Genomic DNA, 21,742 nt, shown 5'->3' on the forward strand with positions numbered 1-21,742 from the left:
AATGAATGGATTACAACTACCAACAACCTTTGCAGTTGTCGGCTTGTAGTTCTCAATGATCTATCACAGTGCTTTTGAGCGCTGTGGTAGTTCATTGAGTCTACCTGTCCAAAGCTGCCTGCCCATATGATGTATGGGGCACAGAGCTTACACTGACAGTCTGCAGGAGATCTGCATGGCACCAGCGATCTGCTGATCACCAAAAATAGTAAATGCACATTTTTTTACCTGCAAAAAATGTGCATTATTTTTTGTTAAAAGGTGAACTTATCCTCTAAAGCAGGGGTCTCCAACCCCCGGGCGAGCAGAGAGATCACTGCCAACACCGCACTTCTGCCCACACAGCCCGGCCGGTATACTGTTGAGGGTGAAGCAAGCGAGCAGAGAGATGGCGTCATCTCCCACCGCCCACCTGCATCACCGCTGTTCTGCCCACACAGCCCGGCCAGTATACTGTTGGAGGTGAAGCTTGGGAGCAGGGAGATGACATCATCTCTCACCGTCCGCCCCGCATCACCGCTGTTTTCTCTCACGTGGAACCCACCACTCCACTGCACTGCCTCTGTGCTTAGTGACAATTTGCGTCTAGGAGGCAGGAGACAGTGACATGTGCAATCTGCATCTGGTGGCATGTGGCAAGTGACTGTGGCAATCTGCATGTGGTGGCATGTGGCAATCTGCATGTGGTGGCATGTGGCAATCTGCATCTGGTGGCATGTGGCAATCTGCATGTGGTGGCATGTGGCAATCTGCATCTGGTGGCATGTGGCAATCTGCATCTGGTGGCATGTGACAAGTGACTGTGGCAATCTGCATTTGGTGACATTTGGCAATCTGCATCTGGTGGCATGTGGCAAGTGACTGTGGCAATCTGCATCTGGTGGCAATCTGCATCTGGTGGCATGTGGCAATCTGCATCGGGTGGCATGTGGCAATCTGCATCGGGTGGCAGGCGATGTGGAAAGTGGCAATCTGGTGATAGGCACCATGGCAAGCTGCATCTGGTGGCAGATTCTGCATTATGGTGAGTTGAACTATTTAATTTTATATTACAATATAATAATAAAAATAATGCGCTTTAATCATCCTGACACCATATTAACCATGGTGCTGTGATGATTGAAGTGCTAACACCAGCCTTTTTCTGACAAATTGGCCACAAAGAACCGCCGGTCCCCGGTGCCAAAAAGGTTGGGGACCACTGCTCTAAAGTATACCTAAATCAAATCCTTAGATGTGGTGGCTGCATACATTTTTCTTTTTTCCCCATTTTTTTCCCTTTATTTTCACCTGTTGACCCACAGGAGAAGTGTGGTCAGAAGAGATTGGGCCATACTTCTTCTCTAACCCAAGTGCAATGCAACACTGGTGCTTTTCCTAGTGGACCTGATAACCTCACCCACTTGGCAGGGGATACATTAGGAATGTTATGATTACTGCTTAAAGTGTACTTTTCATAATTTTCATAATTTTAGTAACCTATTGATTTTTGATATGAGACTATAATGAAAAAAAAAAAAAAAAATATGATCATTCATCCTAATTTCTCAATGTGTGTACTAGGCTTAAAGTGTTTGTTACCCAAACATTTCATATTCCTGATATGTGCCTGCTGTACCATATACTTGTATGAAGAAGTCTCCTGTTCTCTTTGTATTGCTTCCTTTGTGTGAAATCCCTGGTGTTCCTGCCAGTCCCTACGTTTTCCTATTCCAAACTGACCACACTAGGCATGAGAGCACAGCGTCGTCAGTTCTCTAGCTATGCTGGGAACTCAGCCTGCTCTCCTTCAATGATCACACTTGTCATGACACCTGCACAGCCTTTTACTGGGAAGCTCAGTGTGCTGTTGCTACTCCTTCCACCAGCTCTTATACAGTTGAGAACAGAAGGTATGTGATCACTTATAATAAAGGGGAAAAAAGGTATTTATAATGTTTTTTTTTTTTTAATTTATACACAAATGTTTTGCCTTTCATTTCTATTTTAAACAGAATGGGTTGGTTTACAAGATGAGGGTTTACAATCACTTTAAGACAACCTCTATCACTTCCTCCCTATATGTATACTTTAAAGAAAGATTAGTTGATTTTCTGCAAGTAGAAAGGAATCATTTTATTTAATCATTTAGGACACAAAGGGGTTGATTTATTACAGGTAAATAGACTGTGCACTTTATAAAGTGCAATTGCACTCTACAAGTGCAGTTGCTCTAGAGCAAGGATATGCAATTAGCGGACTTCCAGCTGTTGCAAAACTACAAGTCCCATCATGCCTCTCCCTCTGGGTGTCATGCTTGTGGCTGTCAGAGTCTTGCTATGCCTCATGAGACTTGTAGTTCTGCAACAGCTGGAGGTCTGCTAATTGCACATCCCTGCTCTGGAGCTTAGTAAACGAGGTAAAGCTTCACCTTGCAAAAAATACACCCAAAAAAACAGCATTTTTGATTGCACCTGACTGGATGATGGAAGTCAGCAGAGCTTCTGCTCATTTACTAAGCTCTGGAGCAATTGCTTTTTCAGAGTGCAACTGCTCTTTTCAAAGTTCAGAGTCTATTTGCTTTTAGTAAATCAACCCCAAAGTGAGTAATGCCCCGTACACACAATCGGATTTTCCGACAACAAAACCATGGATTTTTTTCCGAAGGATTTTGGCTCAGACTTGTCTCGTATACACACGGTCACACAAATGTTGGGCAAAAATTCCGAATGTGAGAATGCGGTGACGTACAACATGCACGACGAGCCGAGAAAAAGGAAGTTCAATAGCCAGTGCGGCTCCTTCTGCTTGATTAAGAACATGCCTGAACTTTTGTGCGACGGACTTGTGTACACACGATCGGACTTTCTTGTTGTCGGAAAATTTGAGAACCTGCTCTCAAACATTTGTGTGCGGAAATTCCGACAGCAAATGTTTGATGGAGCATACACACGGTCGGACTTTCCTACAACAAGCTCACATCAAACATTTCCCATCGGAAAGTCTGATCGCGTGTACGCGGCATAACGCTTCCTAAAGTACATTAGCAGAGATCTCTTGATGGTTACAGGTAGGGCTGGATTTAGTATTAGATACTCAAGGTTTTTGCCTATAGGCAGAAGAGACTTTTTCCTGTACAGTTATTGGCCATATATTTTATGTTCATTATCAGTAGAAATATAATCAGCTTCTATTAGCTTATTTACACATTGTCATAATATGCTAAGTAATGTTAGGACCAGTAAAACAAGAGAGGGGATCCCTCTATGAAGGTTGTGCTCCTACAGGTGCAGTGATGAAAATGCAGGGCTGGTTACATGTGCGACTACTTATGTAAAGCTATGCACAGAAATGATATTGTTCCATTTGGAAATATTTTTGTATTGTTTTGAAAAATATGTAATACAAAGGTAAAAAGTGATAAAAAAAAGTAAGCAGGAGCTGCAATGCTTTACCTTCTGAGGGAAAGTTCCATATCTGTTGGTATCTGTAGGCGGCCTTGGCAGATAGGCAAGCATATGCTTTCCCGTGGGTGTTTGAACTGGAGGAATGGAGTTTCTTCTGATTCGAGGATCATCTACTTTCAGGCTGTTGTCATTAACATGATTTCGCATGCAGGCCCCATTATCCTGCTGCAGATCCATGCTGCTGCTAGGAACAGCAAATGCCATTGTGGGTCAGATGATGACCATATGGATTTATGCAAGAGCATGGCACCTCCTGTCTTGAATCCTGTAATGATAACCATGAGTAACAATTAAACTATATTAAGATCCACTCTATTGTGTAGATTAAAGACAAGAACTATTGCCTCACAGTTACAAAACGCCATTTAGATTGTCTTGGATATTTTCTTTAAATCTAGGTATAATCTGAACTTCATAAAGCAATAAAGAAATGTTTTATTGCAACGCAGGGAGGAACTATTTACAGAGTTAAAATAGACTCAACAACAAGATTTACTTATTATTTTTTAATTTTGTGAAAGACAGGACAGACAAGACAGTGCTTGATCTGAAGATTTTGCCTTCTTCTACTAATGTTTAAAGATGCCTTGTCAACAGTTTAAAAAATTGCAGGTAAAAGTGCAGAAAAGCATTTTAAATTCTTTTTACTTTCTCTGCTGGCCCAGTTTCTCCCCCCATCTCCCTATATACTGTAACCTTTAATGTAGCTGTTGGGGGAAAAGCAAAGGGGAATACTATAGAGCAGCCTTCTCAAGCAGGATTTCATGGAACCCTACGGTTCCTCCAGAGGTTGTTTTGGGTTTCTTAAGCGATGATCATTTTGTGACTCTTAGGTAAGTTACCACTGTCACCAATTATCTATATATTATATTTATTTTATATTATTATTTTTATATTTAGCTATCTATAAGGGGGAATCCTTCCCAATGACCACAGATGTGTGGAGCATTCTTCTCAGTGACCATCATGCTTATGTACTGCGAGCTCTAGATATAATAATTATTAGCAGGGGATCCTTCAGACTGTGAAGTTATTTCAAAGGTTCCTTCATCTTTAAAAGTTTGAGATAGGCTGTTATTGCGAGTCACTTGAGTGACAACTTTGAGTCTGCTAGGGCTTTGGAAATCACATCTAGGATGATGGTGCTCAGAGCAGTCTCAGGCTTTGTATGTCTACACAAGGGAGGCTTTTACAGGTAAATAACATGCATAAAATATATTAAATGTAGTATATTAGGTATTTATCTCTAGCAAACTGTTAACAAGGCCTTTAAGGGTGCCATACCTTTGGTGGTGGTGACCAAACCTTACCATTTCAGAGGTTTACACTTATGCCGCGTACACACGAGCGGACTTTACGGCAGACTTTGCCCGGCTGACTTTTTGACGGACTTTATGATGGACTTTTCAAATGAACGGACTTGCCTACACACAATCCACCAAAGTCCATCAAATTCGTACGTGATGACGTACGACCGGACTAAAACAAGGAAGTTCATAGCCAGTAGCCAATAGCTGCCCTAGCGTGGCTTTTTGTCCGTCGAACTAGCATACAGACGAGCAGACTTTTCGACCAGACTCGAGTCCGTCGGATAGATTTGAAACATGTTTCAAATCTAAGTCCATCCAACTTTTGAGAAAACAAAGTCCTCTGGAGCCCACACACGATCGAATTGTCCGACGAAATCCCGTCCGCCGGGCAAAGTCTGCCGTAAAGTCCGCTCGTGTGTACGCGGCATTACACTTCCTGCCAAAAGAATCTCACTATTTGTAAATGCAGATATATGAAAATAATAAAGGGTAAATGTTTGCCTAAATGTTGTGAACTTTGTGCTTGCTTATTGGGAATAATGGAAGATATCACACCGGCAAACCAATACATAGTAAGAACAATAATTTACGCAAGAAAAGTCATACTTATTTTGAGTAACAAAATATGTACTGCCTCAACTGGGCTTTGGCTTGTGTGGAGAAACTGATTGCCTGGAGAGAGGAATGAAATTGATTATTGACTAGGTATCCTGGATGATACGGCACCCTTCAAACAGAAGACACCCCCACCGCGCCAATGGCCCTAAATTAATAACCCAAGAATTGGTGATAACTAATGCAAATTAGTGAACACAAAATAAACGTGAACTATTAAACGTATATTGCTAAATAAAGCTGCCCCTTAAAAAATAGAATATGTAGACCAGGATTAGGATTAAATATTTGGTCTACAATGAAATTGATTACCCTTTGATTATCTATTTATTAACATGTAATATAAAAAATATATTAATTAATTTATTCGAACATTCATTATAAAAAAAATACCAATTGTATGCATTTGGGTTTATATAAAGAGAAATAAGTTGAGCTTCAAACAACAAATAACAAAAATATGTGAATGAAGGGGTAAAACGTGGATAAAAACAGTAGCTGGCCGGCTTGCAAACACCCTTGCAAACACCCATTCAGGATGAGGTACACCGCGATGAAGTCAGCGCGTCAACCACCCAACGTACGTCTTGTCTCAGAAAGACATCGACTGGGGATTGGGCGACGCACTGACTCATTGCTATAAATAGATACACAGAATCATTGTGAAACCTCAGCAGCGGGACCTGGTCTTCACATTATAAACAGGAAGTGGCCAAACAGAGTTGATTGATTAGCAAGCTAAAAAATGATAATATCATATTTAATATGGACAAAGATAAATATTCCAAAAATCTATGTGGAACAACCCAGCATAGAAAATATAAATCAAAATATAATAAAGTAAAATCTCAATCTACACAAAACGGCCATAATGGGATAGATAAATGAATAACAATCCCACCATACCATCTAGTGAAAAAAAAGGGGAAATGTCACCAATAGTGACCTCAAAATTCAAGTACTCAAAGGGCATAATTGGGAAGGTATGGCCACTGAGGCCACAATCCCTAACACTTAAAACCTAATATTAACTCAATCACAAATGAGAGACTAATAATAAACTCAATGATCAAAAATGATCAACGGGCATCATTATTAAAGATAGCATTAAAAATTAAAAACCAAAAAATATTTTTAATGATAAAAGGGAGAGGAATATAATAAAAAAATGTAAGCAATACAGGCATGGCCACTAAGGGTTCATATCAAGTACACATATTGGGCAGACATCACTTATGAGTTATCGATAAATGCATTGAGGTCTACTTCCACATTGAGTCCAAAAGTATAGCATTTTAATTTATATACCCATGCCATCTCTAACTTTGAAATCCCACGCACTAAGGATCCACTCCTTCAGTGGGGGGTGTACCTGTCAATCCTTAAAAAGATGGTCTTGGCAGAATTTTAATTATGGACCTCAACGTAGTGTCTAGAGACTGGGTGCTTGAGGAAACCAGTTTTAATATTTGTCACATGCTCGTTCAACCTGACAGAGAGGGGGCGCTTAGGCCTGCTAACATACTGTACCCCGTATGGACATTGAAGTAAATAAACAACCCCCTCGGTCGAGCATGTGACAAACGGCTCAATCTCAAACTCCACCGAAGTGCTGGTAGAGACAAACCTATGGGTTCTTCTGTGCGTGCACCCATTGAGGGAACACACCCTACACCTCCTACATTGGTAGAACCCTGTCAGATTCTCAAAAAAACCTTTCTTTATTGGGGGAGGGTCAAGTACATTGGGGGCCACTCTACCTCTGAGGGAGGAAGCTCCCTTATAGATCACTTTTTTTTGGTTTTGCAGGAAGAACACTCCCCAAAGTATGCATTTGGGTTTAGCTTAAAGTGAAGAGTGGCTTTCAAAAAAGTTGCAAGGCATTGCCAACAATTAGTAGATGTAGTAACACAGTGTATACCCAAAACAAGCTGTAGCACATTTCGTATACTGTAAATCTTATAGTGATAAAAAATTGTGAAACAATACATAATTCAAAATTTACCAAAATAAAATGAAATAAATTAAAATAGAATAGTAAACTAGGCTTCCTAGAAAATGTAATAAGTGACCTTTCAAGTCGCCTCTTACAGGACTTAATAAGATTACTTGCTTAGAAGACTGAAGAAGAAGGTATACTAGAAAGTGTACAGAACAGAAAGTACCTGAAATATAGGACTGCAATCGCTATTGCTGACTGTAAAAATGGTATCCAGAAAGTGGGGAGAGTAATAACAAGGACAAAAATGAAACAGTTACTGCTACTCATACATCATAAACATAAAGATATTGGTCAGAATTTATCCTACTATGGACAGCACAAGGACAATGATGACAGGATAGCATCCATAAATTATAATAATACTAATACGTTAAATAAAGTTAAAGGAATACTGAGCTGTGAACCTGCAACCTAGCAACCAGCACAGCTTGTAGACAAAAAGCAAAAATTGTGAATAAATAAGTGCAGCGCTAAGGTTGCAAAAAGCAAATTTGCATAAATAAATGATATAAATGTGACTTAAACATAAATATATCAAATAAACAGAGATTCATACATGGTGAAATGTGAATCAAACAAAGAAAAAGTGAAATTTCTGAAAAAAAATGCAGGTATGGTGAAAAATGTGCTAGTATGGTGACTATACCATAAATAAGGTGAGAGAAGGCCTTGAAGGCTCCAATCATCGTGAGGAGGGTGGAAGGTAAATGCCAGGAGGGATATATCATGCAATGAAAAGATGATTTGGAGCCTTCAAGTCACTATTCAGTAACAGTCCAAGGTCGATTGATTGATACAGATCTAGGACCAGTTGTTTCCAACAGATGTGTTCAACCTAATAAGCTCTGCAGACTTGGGTGGTGTAAGCCCTGCCAAGTCAATAAGATCTGGTAAGCCTCCCCCTGTTTACGATGGTGGTATTTCTGTTTTTCCCTTCACAGTTCATACCGGTGATTAGAATCCCTCATATGTCTAATGGGACTGCACATCTAATTGGATTTCTTTGGACTTTATAATTTACCATTTTCGTTTTTTGGTCTTTGTTTATTGTGCAATTATTATATTACTAGCACATTATTATACTAGCACATTTTTCAGAAATTACTCTAATTTTTTCTGAGTTTGGACTCACATTCATTATGTGTTAATCGTTGTTTATTTGATGTGTTTCTGTTCAATATTAACACCCTAAATTCTATCGCTCACCTTATTTATGGTATAGTCACCATACTAGCACATTTTTCACCATACCTGCTTTTTTTCAGAAATTTCACTTTTTCTTTGTTTGTTTTACATTTCACCATGTATGAATCTCTGTTTATTTGATACATTTATGTTTAAGTCACATTTATATCATTTATTTATGCAAATTTGCTTTTTGCAACCTTAGCACTGCACTTATTTATTCACAATACTAATACGTTAGCCAGTTTTTAGTTTACAATTATTACATATCATAAAGCACCTTGGATCCAAGTGTTAAAGTGATTGTGAAGTTGTTGTTTTTGTTTTTTTTAAATAACAAATATGTTATACTTACCTGCACTGTGTAGTGGTTTTGCACAGAGCAGCCCCGATCTTCATCTTCTCGGGTCCCCCACGGCCACTCCTGGCTCCACCACCTTTGCCTGGTGCCCCTATAGCAAGTCCCTTACTGTGGGGGCAGCTGTGCATGCTTGATCCCAAGCACCCTTCAGTGTGTCCATTGATGATGTTGGTGATGGAGTACCAAAGCATCTAATCCTTATGCTGAATTCTGCGCTTTTGCTATATTTCCTTAGAACGTTTCATCCTTTGCTGGTATGTAAATATTAGACATACATATTAGAAGCTAGTGAGACACAGGAAGGAATTCATCAGCTGACCTCATTAGCACACACCTCAGCTTATTTTTATTTTTTTATTAACTTTCTTGCACATTTTGCTTTATTACCTGCAAATCTTTCAGCTTTCTAAAAAGGAAACATATATACTAATCATTTGTGTTTAAGGTTTATTTAATTGGCTATCCATTGCCAACATTTAAGGGGACTTGAGTACATTTAGGGGGGCTCTTGCACTGAACATTTTTGTTTGTATTCCAGGTCCGGGTTCCCCGGTCAATCCTTTCTGCACGTATTCCTATTGTGATTTCATACTGGATTTCTAGATAATAGTGGCGCTGGTAAAACATTGTTTTCGATATATCTCCTACACATCATTGGATCGAAGTCAGGGTCAGATATGTATGTAGGGGGGTTGCGGAGGGAGCCCCGCTGTATGCAAAATGAAGAGTTGTTTCTGTCTGCTAGTTTGGGACAAGGACATTGTTGGCAATAGATGCCGTATCAGATAGCAGCAGTCATCAGTGGCATTACCCATGGCCATGTCCCATTCCCATCTACTTTTAAAGAGTAATGGAAATTTGATAGGATGTTTAAGGAAGGGTTGAAAGTATAGCAAACTCATTAGAACTTTAGCATATTGCAGGTTCTAACAAGGGTGTTTAATAAGGGGGTCGCTTTGATTTGTAGGTTTGTAGTCATGGCTTGAGCATGAAGCTCATGCTGTAGTTTTAGGTACTGGAAAAGGTTTTACTTATCTAGTATAAATTCTACCTGGAGCTGTTAAAAGGCACGTAGCACCCCTTTCCGATATAAATGTTTTAATGTGGTAATATTCAGTTTCTGGCAATAGGGAAAGCTTGTATACTTCAGATAAGGACTCATTATTCCATAGGGAGGTGTATTTAGTGATACCTTGTATCCATAGAAGCTGTCTAGCTATAGTCCATATTTTATCCTGTAGATTCACTGTTGGGGGACCCTTTTACAAGTTTATAAGAGAATGGGTTTGACTTGGTGAAGTGAACATGTGATCACCACAGGGAATGGGTTTGCTTCTGTGGAGTAAAAATCTGATCACCACAATATATGGGATTGCCTTAGTGGGCTTGCCTCAGTTGACTAAACATCTGATCAACACAGGGGATGGGTTTGCTATGGTGGGTTTGCCTCAGTGGAGTAAACTGCTGATCACCACGGTATATAGGGTTGCCTTGGTGGGCTTGCCTCAGTTTAGTAAAGATCTGATCACCACAGTCCATGGGTTTGCCTTAGTGGGTTTGCCTCAGTGGAGTAAAAATCTGATCACCACATAATTGACAGATTAGTTGCAAATTCAGATTTAAGAAAAGTGATTTACCCTACTCCTCATCTACTCCCCATTTTTTCACATAAAAGATTAGTGTTAAATAAAATCTGACCACAACTTCTGACCAATTTAAGTATTAAGTGTGTATCATAGGGTCACATAGCAAAACCATTTTGCTATCAATTGTTCATCAACCATTAAAAGTAAAGAGTGGGCACTAGAGCTCGGGGCATAGGTCATGATAGAACTGCAGACTGACTGCTGTGTCTTTGAGGTACTGGATCAACACATGGATTACATTTCTTAGGTACCTCCCAGGCACTGGATAGCAATATTTAGGCTTTTCTAATATATTCTGTTTCCGTCAAAGAGAGCTTTGGTTTAAAAAAAGGCTTTGTGTGGTATCAGAATGATTGCCTGTAAACTGGATAAATCACCATCTATGTGTTGTGATAAGCCTCAGTTGTGCGGTGGCTGAATAAAAGACTTTTAGGATGTTTAGTTAGCTCATCTGCTGTTTTAAGCCAATGCTCAGGTTGTTCTAAGCTTATACACTACTTCTGCTTAAGTGGAATTGGATCAATTATATGAAAGCTCATGGTGTTTCATTGTTTAATTGTCTCCTTTAACTAGATTATAAGCACCTGATAAGCTGTACATATTCACCTTCCCTTCACTGCTGCTTCATTTGGCAGCCCAGAAAGAAGAGAAGCACATGGTACTTTGGGTATTGGGACCATATAACTTACATCTTTGTGACAGTTTTGGTGATACAGTGTTTAACACTGTTAAAAAGTATGGGCATCGAAACCTCAGACCTGTTTAAAGCGACCCAATTATATGTATAATATAGCTGCAAAAAAGGAGTTCCTGCAAAAGAAGCTGGTAAATACAGGATGCTTGTCATCCATGTACATGCAGGACACTTGACTGGCTCCTAGTTCTGCTCTCTTCCAATTTGAGTTCTGTTGTATAGAAGATGTCAGAAGGCTGTCACCAAGCCAGATTCAGGTACTTGCGCTAATTGCATTTCAAATATATTTTTTTAAACTAGAACTATGGTCTCCCATTTAAAAAAAATGTGCTGCAGCACTTAATTATAAGTCCTTTCCGAAATAAAAGTTTTCTCTTGGTTCCCATGCAATGTCCCACAAAGACTTGTTGATCCTAATCACCTGGTCACCTAATGCTAGGGTGGAAACAATGCTGCACTGCTCCAAATTCAAAACAGTGTTGCCACTCGCATGTAGGCTGTACCTGCTTGCATCACATTGGGATGAGATGAAGTTGCGGAAGGGGGGGCTATGAGCATCACTACCCATAGCTTGTGAATCTGCATGCAGGGAGGAATTCTCTATCTATGTCCTGTGTTCTTGAGTAGCCTGACCCTGGTTCTTTCTAAGGTGGGAGGAGGAGCTACTCTGGGTCCAGTGCAGACAAAACAGTAGATGCAAGACTAGAGTCAAAGCACTTTCCTCCTTGTGGGAAGGGGATGCTATGAGTCCTAAGGCTTGGAGAGGTCATGACCAAGGACTTTATTACATGAGTAAGCACCTCAGCATCCCCTCCTGAATAGCTACCATGTAGTCTGGACTCTGTGCTACCAGTGTCTGGGATTGTTACTGCCACATTTGGGTCTGTAATTCGAATCACATAGTTCTCTTAAGTATACTAGGCAATTAAATGCCTGTAAACCATTTTACTGAACCAATGTTCAGTAAAGTTTATGAAAAGCTACTACAATGCTTCATTATTGTCAACGTATGCAAGAGAAGCCAAGTAATGTGTTTAAAAGGAATTGCAATGTATAGCCGAGGGAAAGGTAAGCAGAATGCAAAGCTGAAAAAAAACTTTGATGTGGGAAGTGCAAACCTGACTGGCCTGGGAGCTTGTGATGGTTAGGGAAAGTGGTCACCCTCCTGGCAGTGTGAGCAGAACTCCCAGGGCCGTTTTTAAGGCAGGGCAAAAGGGGCAGCTGCCCTTGGCCCCGTCATTGTTGTGGGGCCCAAACCAGCTGTCTCATACTTGCCAACTATCCTGGTTTAATTTCCCTCGTCCCTTGAGGTTTTAATCCTGTGCTGTGTCCCAATATCTCAGTGTGAAGTGCTGCTACTAATCCTGCCCAGCTCTGCCCTATTGTTGTGTACAGATGACTCACCTGCAGACCCTGTGTTTACATGTAAATTACCGACATGCATATGCACCATCCTATATGTAAATAGGGGTGGCCAGCGGCATTGATATGTATATCATGCCACCCTTGAGGTCATATCCACAGTAATCTCTAGCAACCAATCAACAAGCAGAAATCATGTACTGTAACCACTAGCAACTAATCAGTGAGCCATAATGTGTGCTGTAACCTCTAGCAACCAGTCAGTGAGCGGTAATGATACACTGTAACCTCTGGCAACCAATCGCAATAGCTGCCTGATCTGATTCAGTAAACTGATTTTGAGTCTAGCTGCTATATATTGTATGTCTCAGAGCAGGTGGAAAGCAAAACTGCATGGGGGGGGGGCCCAAGAAAAGTTTTGCCCAGGGTCCAATCAATATTAAAGACGGCCCTGAGAACTCCCCCTCATGTTTCATGTGCCAAGTGCTTGGGCCCTTGTGTCTCATGGGTCTAAGGAGTTTGGCTAAATCTACAGAGCCCTAACTTGCAACCACAATAAATTGCAGGGCCTGCAAGAGAGTGTGCTCCAGGCATGTGGGAAGTTGACATAAATATGGATCAGGGGATGGAGCGAAGAGGATCTAAGAGCTGCCTTGTGCACATGTGTGGTAGACACAGGGGTCTGCATAGAGCAACAGGACTGGGAACTGTTCCAGGATGACTCGTTTACTGAAGGGCCCCAGCTAGGAGAGTTTGGCCATGTGGAGCAGCTGGGGGGCGCCTACAAGCACCTTGCCAAACCCAGTTCTGCCTTTCTGGATTGACAGCACTACCTCTGTTGCTGAAACCCTCCCACTGAGAGCTGCAGTGACTGGGAATCGGGAATGTGTGCGGCACATATGAAGGAAGATTAAGCTCAGTCAGGGAAAGGAAACAAAGTTCTTTATTTAACTAGATTTGGTATTTGTTTAGGTTGTCGTATATGGTATGAACCTTTAGGTTTACACACTGGAAGTTTTGACAAGTCTCCTAGACTCCTCTCCTCCTGGCAGAAGCATTTCGGAAGAAATAACGCTGGGCGCTTGTAAATGGAGCGCTTAGAGGTGTCAAGTGATTGGGCATTCATTTTTTTCTTTGGCCAGAATAATTATTTATTCTGGCCATTGAAATTAATTACCGTTCATGCCCTAAACGCGCCTAGCGATGACACGTGTTTACAAACCTTTAGGCACGTCAATTTTTTCAGCCAAAACGCCACTGCTCCTGAGTGCACTGGCTGTGGGCTTTTTTCTGCCTCTATAATGCCACTACCTCTAAACTTCTCTAAATGCTTATGTGTTTATGTGTACTTTGACACATAGGCTAATGTGCAGGGGTGTTAAGAGGCAGAAAAAAAAATGACTGCCCAGATGCACGAGACCTTCATTGTACTTTAACAATCTTTGTAAGAATATGTAATTGTTGTTAATTATTAATAATAACCACTGTTATTTTTTTACAGTTACAGAATCTCACAAAAGTGAGTACACCCCTCAATTTTTGTAAATATTTTATTATAGCTTTTCTTGTGACAACACTGAAGAAATTACAATTTGCTACAATGTAAAGTAGTGAGTGTACAGCTTGTATAGCAGTGTAAATTTGCTGTCCCCTCAAAATAACTCAACACATAGCCATTATAGTCTAAACCGCTGGCAACAAAAGTGAGTACCCCCAAGTGAAAATGTCTAAATTGGGCCCAATTAGCCTTCCCAGTGTCATGTGACTCGTTAGTGTTACAAGGTCTCAGGTATGAATGGGGAGCAGGTGTGTTAAATTTGGTGTTATTGCTCTCACTCTCTCATACCGGTCACTGGAAGTTCAACATGGCACCTCATGGCATAGAACCCTCTGAGGATCTGAACAAAAGAATTGTTGCTTTACATAAAGAAGGCCTAGGCTATAAGAAGATTGCTAAGACCCTGAAACTGAGCTGCAGCATGGTGGCCATGACCATAAAGCAGTTTAACAGGTCAGGTTCCACCCAGAACAGGCCTCGCCATGGTCGACCAAGAAAGTTCAGTGCACATGCTCAGCGTCATATCCTGAGGTTGTCTTTGGGAAATAGAGGTATGAGTGCTGTCAGCATTGCTGCAGAAGTTGAAAGGGTGGGGGGTCAGCCTGTCAGTGCTCAGACAATATGCTGCACTCTGCATCAAACTGGTCTGCATGGCTGTCATCCCAGAAGGAAGCCTCTTCTAAAGATGTTGCACAAGAAAGCCCGCAAACAGTTTGCTGAAGATAAGCAGACTAAGGACATGGATTCCTGGAACCTGTCCTGTGGTCTGATGAGACCAAGATAAACTTATTTGGTTCAGATGCGTCAAGCGTGTGTGTGCTGGCAACCAGGTGAGGAGTACAAAGACAAGTGTGTCTTGCCTACAGTCAAGCATGGCGGTGGGAGTGTAATGGTCTGGGGCTACATGAGTGCTATGGCACTGGGGAGCTACAGTACATTGAGGGAACCATGAATGCAAACATGTACTGTGACATACTGAAGCAGAGCATGATCCCCTCCCTTCGGAGATTGGGCCACAGGGCAATATTCCAACATGATAACGACCCCAAACACACATCCAAGATGACCACTGCCTTGCTAAAGAATCTGAGGGTAAAGGTGATGGACTGGTCAAGCATGTCTTCAAACCTAAACCCTATTTAGCATCTGTGGGGCATCCTCAAATGGAAGGTGGAGGATTGCAAGGTCTCTAACATCCATCAGTTTCATTATGTCGTCATGGAGGAGTAGAAGAGGACTCCAGTGGCAACCTGTGAAGCTCTGGTGAACTCCATGCCCAAGAGGGTTAAGGCAATGCTGGGAAAATGATGAGAGGCTACACACAATATTGACACTATGGGCCCAGTTTGGACATTTTCACGTAAAGATGTACTCACTTTTGTTGCCAGCGGTTTACACATTAATGGCTGTGTGTTGAGTTATTATGATGGGACAGCAAATTTACACTGTTATACGAGCTGTACACTAATACTTTACATTGTAGCAAAGTGTCATTTCTTCAGTGTTGTCACATTAAAAGATATAATAAAATATTTATAAAAATGTGAGGGGTGTACTCACTTTTGTGAGATACTGTATGTGCTCTGAGTTCAACTTTGAGCCTCTTTAGTGCTAAGGCTATGTTCACACTGCTTCGACACAAAAGTTGCACGACTTCCAATACGACTTTGCCCTGCTACTTCAGGTCGACTTCTATGCGACTTCAATGAACAGGATCCGACTTTGTGCTGATTGAGACTTGTCTTTTGACCAATTAAAACTATTCCTTTGCTTCTGGTATTGAGGAAACCTCACGCCAAATTTACAAAAAAAAAAAAATTAGCCCTTTGAGTCTGGTATGGATCTTGAAGGGGAACCCCACTTCAAAATTAAAAAAAAAAAGGCATGGGGTCCCCCCAAAATCCATACCAGGCCTTTATCCGAACATGCAGCCCAGCAGTTCAGGAAAGGGGGGGAGCAAGCGCCCCCCCCTTCCTTGACCATACAGGCCACATACCCTCAACATGGGGGGGTGCTTTGGGGCGGGGGGCTCTGCACCCCCCTCCCCAAAGCACCTTGTCTCTTGCCGAAAACCCTGTCCAGTGGTTGTGGGGGTCTGCTGGCAGGGAGCTTATCAGAATCTGGAAGCCCCCTGAAATGAAATGAATGTGAATGAAATGAATGTGTTTTGATTTGTTATGTGACTTTATGTGATGCAAATTGCATTATAAGCTGCATCAGTGTAATCCAGGGCTTTTAAAGGTACTTGTGATAGGAGTAAAGGGCCAGTGGGTGGGATCAGTGGAAGGGCACCGGGCCCGATGGGAAGTGCCCCAGAGGTCAGGGGAGCCCTTCATGGTTTCCTGCAGCGGGGCCCTGAAGGTTCTGGTTACACCTCTGAGGATATTGCTTAGTGTCATTTTAACTAATCTTAAATAGTCCCTCACATACTAGCCCTCAGCATGCCAATATTTACATTTCTACAGTTAAAGATATGAAAATATCAATTGATATAGTATATCTTTACCTGTACTGTAAGCTTCTACAAATATTCGCATGCATGTTGGTTTCCAAATCCAATGTACCAGCACTTTTACAGCAGTTCTTATGATACTGCCAACACATTTTTAAATATTATCCCCAAAACTCTTATGCCCCGTACACACGGTCGGATTTTCCGACAGAAAATGTGCGATCGGAGCGTGTTGTCGGAAATTCTGACCGTGTGTGGGCTTCATCTGACATTTTTCCATCGGATTTCCGACACACAAAGTTTGAGAGCTTGCTATAAAATTTTCCGACAACAAAATCCGTTGTCGGAAATTCCGATCGTGTGTACACAAATCCGACGCACAAAGTACCACGCATGCTCCAATTAAATTAATAAATTAACGACGAAAGCTATTGGCTACTGACCCGTTTATAGTCCCGACGTGCGTGTTTTATGTCACCACGTTCAGAACGATCAGATTTTCCGACAACTTTGTCCGACCGTGTGTATGCAAGACAAGTTTAAACCAACATCCGTCGGAAAAAATCCATGGATTTTGTTGTCGGAATGTCCGATCGTGTGTACAGGGCATTACTGTTGAAAAAACAAACCTCACACTTAAAGTGGAATGTTATAAACATAGCACAACATAGAAAATAGAAAATAGAGTATAATCACAAAACACTGATATAAATGTCTACTAATAAAGACAAAGCAGACTGGGATGCACATAATATCGATAAAAGCCTTTCTGTTAAAATAATAGCAAACATAAAAAAAAAAAAATGCCCAACATCTGTGCTATGGTGTCTAAGCTGCCTTGTACTGGAGAGAGGGTCTTCATTAACACAGAGCGGCACTCTGTAAATGACACATGTATAATCTATGCAGAAAGAGGACAGGTTTAGGGCCTGGATTATGGAGTCCTGTAATCCCTACCAAATGAGGCCTGAAGCTCATCAAATGCTAAGATTACTTTGCAGATCAGAGAGGAAAACCATTGCTTATCAATGGCCGTCCATTCGGGAAGCACAATTTTCTTCTGTACATTTGGCTTCAGAAGGATTTAAGTCTCTGGGTTTCACAGCTAAAGGTGCATTTGCTATTTATAGCTTCTAATTTGTAACTGGTAATGTCCAGGCTCAGAACGCAATCCTCAACTCACGTGTCTTCTACACAGTGCACACAGATCACATGACCCGTGCAATACTGCCAAGTTACCATTATCCATATATCCTTCCTTCGTAGTTCATGGTTTGATAGCAAGTCTTTAATGTTGTTTTTATTATTTGCAGTGATCATGTAATAACAAGGAGCATGCTGATAGGAGGAGACAGCAGAATGACAGAGAGTGAACTCATCAGTGCACTGCTCCACTTTTCACTGTCCAGTCACAGGCTGTGGGACAAGACCTGTATGTGTGTAGGTGTATATAATATTTTATATATATATATATATATAAATATATATATATATATATATATATATATATATATATATATATATATATATATATATATATATATATATATATATATATATATATATATATATAAAACCACTTGACCTCTGGAAGATTTACCCCCCTTCATGACCAGGCCTTTTTTGTGATACGGCACTGCGTTATGTTAACTGGCAATTGCGTGGTCATACAACACTGTACTCAAATAACAATTTTGTGCTTTTTTTTTCCCCACAAATAGAGATTTCTTTTGGTGGTTTTAATTTTTTGTGCTATAAACAATTTTGAAAAAAAAACTATATTTTTTACTTGCTATAAAACATATCCAATAAATAAAGGTAACAAAAAATTGAAAAATTTAGGCCAATATGTATTCTGCTACGTATTTTTGGTTAAAAAAATTTGTATATTGATTGGTTTGCGCAAAAGTTATCGCATTTACCAACTATGGGATACATTTTTTAATTTATTTTACTAGTAGTGGCGGCGATCAGTAACTTATAGAGGGACTGCGATATTGCGGCAACCAAATCGGACACTAACTAACTGGGGACCAGTGACATTATTACAGTGATCAATGCTAAAAAAAAAATGCACTGTCACTATTCTAATGACACTAACTGGGAAGGGGCAATCAAAGGGTTAACTGGGTGCCTAGCCTGTGTTTTCTCACTGTGGGGGAGGTGCTTTTACTATGGGAAGGCATTGATCATGTTCCTGCTATGCATGTACTAAGTATGTGATCTGGCACATAGCGGCCGCCCCGCCGCAGTCTATGTACGGTGGGCGGTCCGCAAGTAGTTAAAGTGGGAGTAAACTCCCATGCATGATTTTTACCTATAGGTAAGCCTATAATAAGGCTTACCTATTGGTATTGTAAATATCTCCTATCACTGGCGCATGCGCTCTGCAGGAACGGCATACCCACGCTGTTTCTTCAGAGTCCTGTGTCGTAAACGGTGACTCAAGCGCGCATGTGTGGGAGTGACGTCATCACAGCCCCGGCCACTCATACAGCTGGAGTCCGCAAACCCAGAAGGAAAACTGGGTGAAGATAGAAGCACCTTCAGCGGTGACAGCGCGCCTCTGGAGGGCTTCGTTCTAAGGTAAATTTCACATAATGTGCTAGTATGCGATGCATACTAGCACATTATGACATTGCCTTGAGGGTTCTAACATCTCACTACTCTATTCAAAGTGAAAGAAGAAGTTTTGACTATACGTAAGTTCTCAGTATAGGTACAAATTGCAGTTGTCACACTTACTCCTAATGCAGGTGGCCAGGTACTATAGCTGGCTTCTGTGTTTTTCACCTTTAGCAGCCCCCTTTCCCATGAGGCAAGCAGGCCTACCGGTACTCGGTTACCCTGGGGACTTGTGATACACAATGTTGTAGTGCCTAGCTACCACGCAGGGGCAGGCGCGAACTGAGCAAAGCAAACAGGTACTTGTGGTTGGCAGACAGGCAGAGTGGTTCAGTGATAGTTCAGGTACAAGGCAGGCAAGTTTCAAAATAGTTAGGCAAAAAAGCAGAGAGTAGTCTGATATCCGATCAAAGGTCATCAATCAGCGAATCCAATCTAGCAGAGCAGCGCAGACAAACAGGGAGCTTAGAGCATGTAACAAATACAATATCACAAGCATGAGACTGCAGGCTTGGCTGGCTTAAATCAAGTTTGGTCTCCACCCAGAGACTGACCACATCAATCACCTTGCAGGTGGAAAGGCAGAGAGAATGGATCACAACCAAAACCAGGATGCTGGAATGAGACCAATAGCTGTGAAGGATCAAAAACTCTACACGCTCCTGATAGAAGTGCATCCCTGGGTAGGAGCTGAAAGGAGCAGTTTCAGGAGGTGGAGTCAGTACAGGAATCCCTTCCTGGAGGCAACAAGGTACCATAGGATATGTAGTCCTTGGAAATTGAAACTAAACACCAGAGGAGAAGCTGCAAAGCATGCAGGGAATTCAGGAAGTTGTGGAAAGCGAGGACCAACAGACAGGCAGCACTCACAACATAAAAGGAGATTTTTTCAAGTAAGCTTATATTGGATTGTCAAAAATATTGATTGTATTGTTTGAATATATAAATACAGTACATTGTGTGCAATGTGTGTCAGTGCATGAAATGCTGGTGGTAACACTTGTTAAGTGGTGAGGTATGAATGGGCCCAGAGAATGAAAAAAATGGACACTTGGAGGATAAACCATGGTAACACAATGATTATATTGTATACTGTATAAACCAGCCAACAGAGCACAGGTCTCGGTGCCAGTCTGAATGAGCCCTATGGTTCTATTCACACTAGGTGTGGTGAGACTGCATTGGGTGGCTTTTCCAGAACAGTCCTACTGCAAGACAAGGGAAAATGCCTTGTCTCCTGTATGCTCGGCTTACACCACTGCATAGTGTGTGGTAAAAAAAAAATGATGGCAGGCAGAGTGGTGGCCAGTGAACTGTCAGAGCTGGCGCTGCGATGTCAGCACTCCAGTGATTCTGCCGGACAAATCAGCCGCTGTGTTGTAACACATTGGCTGCTGTGAATTAGCCCTAAGTGTCTATGTGCCAAGAAGAAATGGAAATGTTTGGGGTCAGAGTGAAGATTTCTGTGGTGTAAGTGATGTGTTAGTGACATAATCCTTTCTATTCCTGTCCAGGGCTTCCACTTAGCTCTGACATGGCCTTTCTGCTGACCCACATTATCCCTCTGTCACTCTCCTCACACACACACAGCTGTGTCAAATGAAATGCTTTGTTTTGTGATCGGATAAATCTACACTTCACTTGATTAGAGTTATTGCAGGAGCTCTCCTTCTAACATCAGTCACATGGAGCAATGCCCCGACCAGATATCCCGGTCATGTCACTCTCACGTGGCTGTATATTGTTTATAAAGTAGAAATCTGTTCTTAGACCTCTCCTATTTTCAATCTACACCTCCTCCCGGGGTCAGTTGATAGCCTCCCATGGCTTTCAATATAATTTTCTACGCTGACGACACCCAACTTTATCTCTCTACCCCTCAGCTCACTCCTTCAGTCTCCTCACACATCACCAGTCTGGATGTCACACCACTTCTTCAAACTCAATCTATTCAAAACTGAGCTCATAATATTTCCTCCTCTATGTGCCTCTTTCCCCGACTTCTCTGTCAAGAACAATGACATAACCATCCACCCGTCCCCACATGCCAGGGTGCTAGGTGTTATCCTGGACTCTGAACTCTCATTTCGGGTCCCACATCCAATCACTTTCCAAAGTTTGCCGCCTCAATCTCGGCAACATCTCCAAAATACGCCTCTTCCTAACCAATGAAACCACAAAGCTCCTAACTCACTCCCTGGTTATCTCTCGACTACTGCAACTCCCCCCTCATTGGCTCACATTTAAATAGGCTATGCCCCCTTCAGTCTATCATGAATGCTGCTGCCAGACTCATCCACCTTACAAACTGCTCAGCATCTATTACACCTCTCTGCCAATCCCTCCATTGGCTGCTACTCACCCAACCAATGAAATTTAAAATACTAACAATAACTTACAAAGCCACCCACAACTCTGTCTCCAGCAACATCACTAACCTAGTCTCAAAATACCAACCAAATCGTTCTCTTCGTTCCTCCCAAGAC

At 41.5% G+C, this 21,742-nt stretch overlaps 1 protein-coding gene across 1 annotated transcript in view; it reads right to left on the bottom strand.

Annotated features, from left to right (window-relative positions):
• Window positions 1–21,742, bottom strand: part of LOC141111093 (G protein-activated inward rectifier potassium channel 4-like) — a 102,833-nt gene that overhangs the window by 45,579 nt on the left and 35,512 nt on the right. Inside the window, exon 2 of the mRNA XM_073603099.1 lies at window positions 3,435–3,711. Coding sequence (XP_073459200.1) covers window positions 3,435–3,650 — 216 coding nt within the window. The 5' untranslated portion in view covers window positions 3,651–3,711. The remainder of the gene's footprint in view (window positions 1–3,434; window positions 3,712–21,742) is intronic.

The sequence above is a fragment of the Aquarana catesbeiana genome, linkage group LG10 (genome assembly GCF_042186555.1).
Source record: "Aquarana catesbeiana isolate 2022-GZ linkage group LG10, ASM4218655v1, whole genome shotgun sequence".
Lineage (NCBI taxonomy): Eukaryota > Metazoa > Chordata > Amphibia > Anura > Ranidae > Aquarana > Aquarana catesbeiana.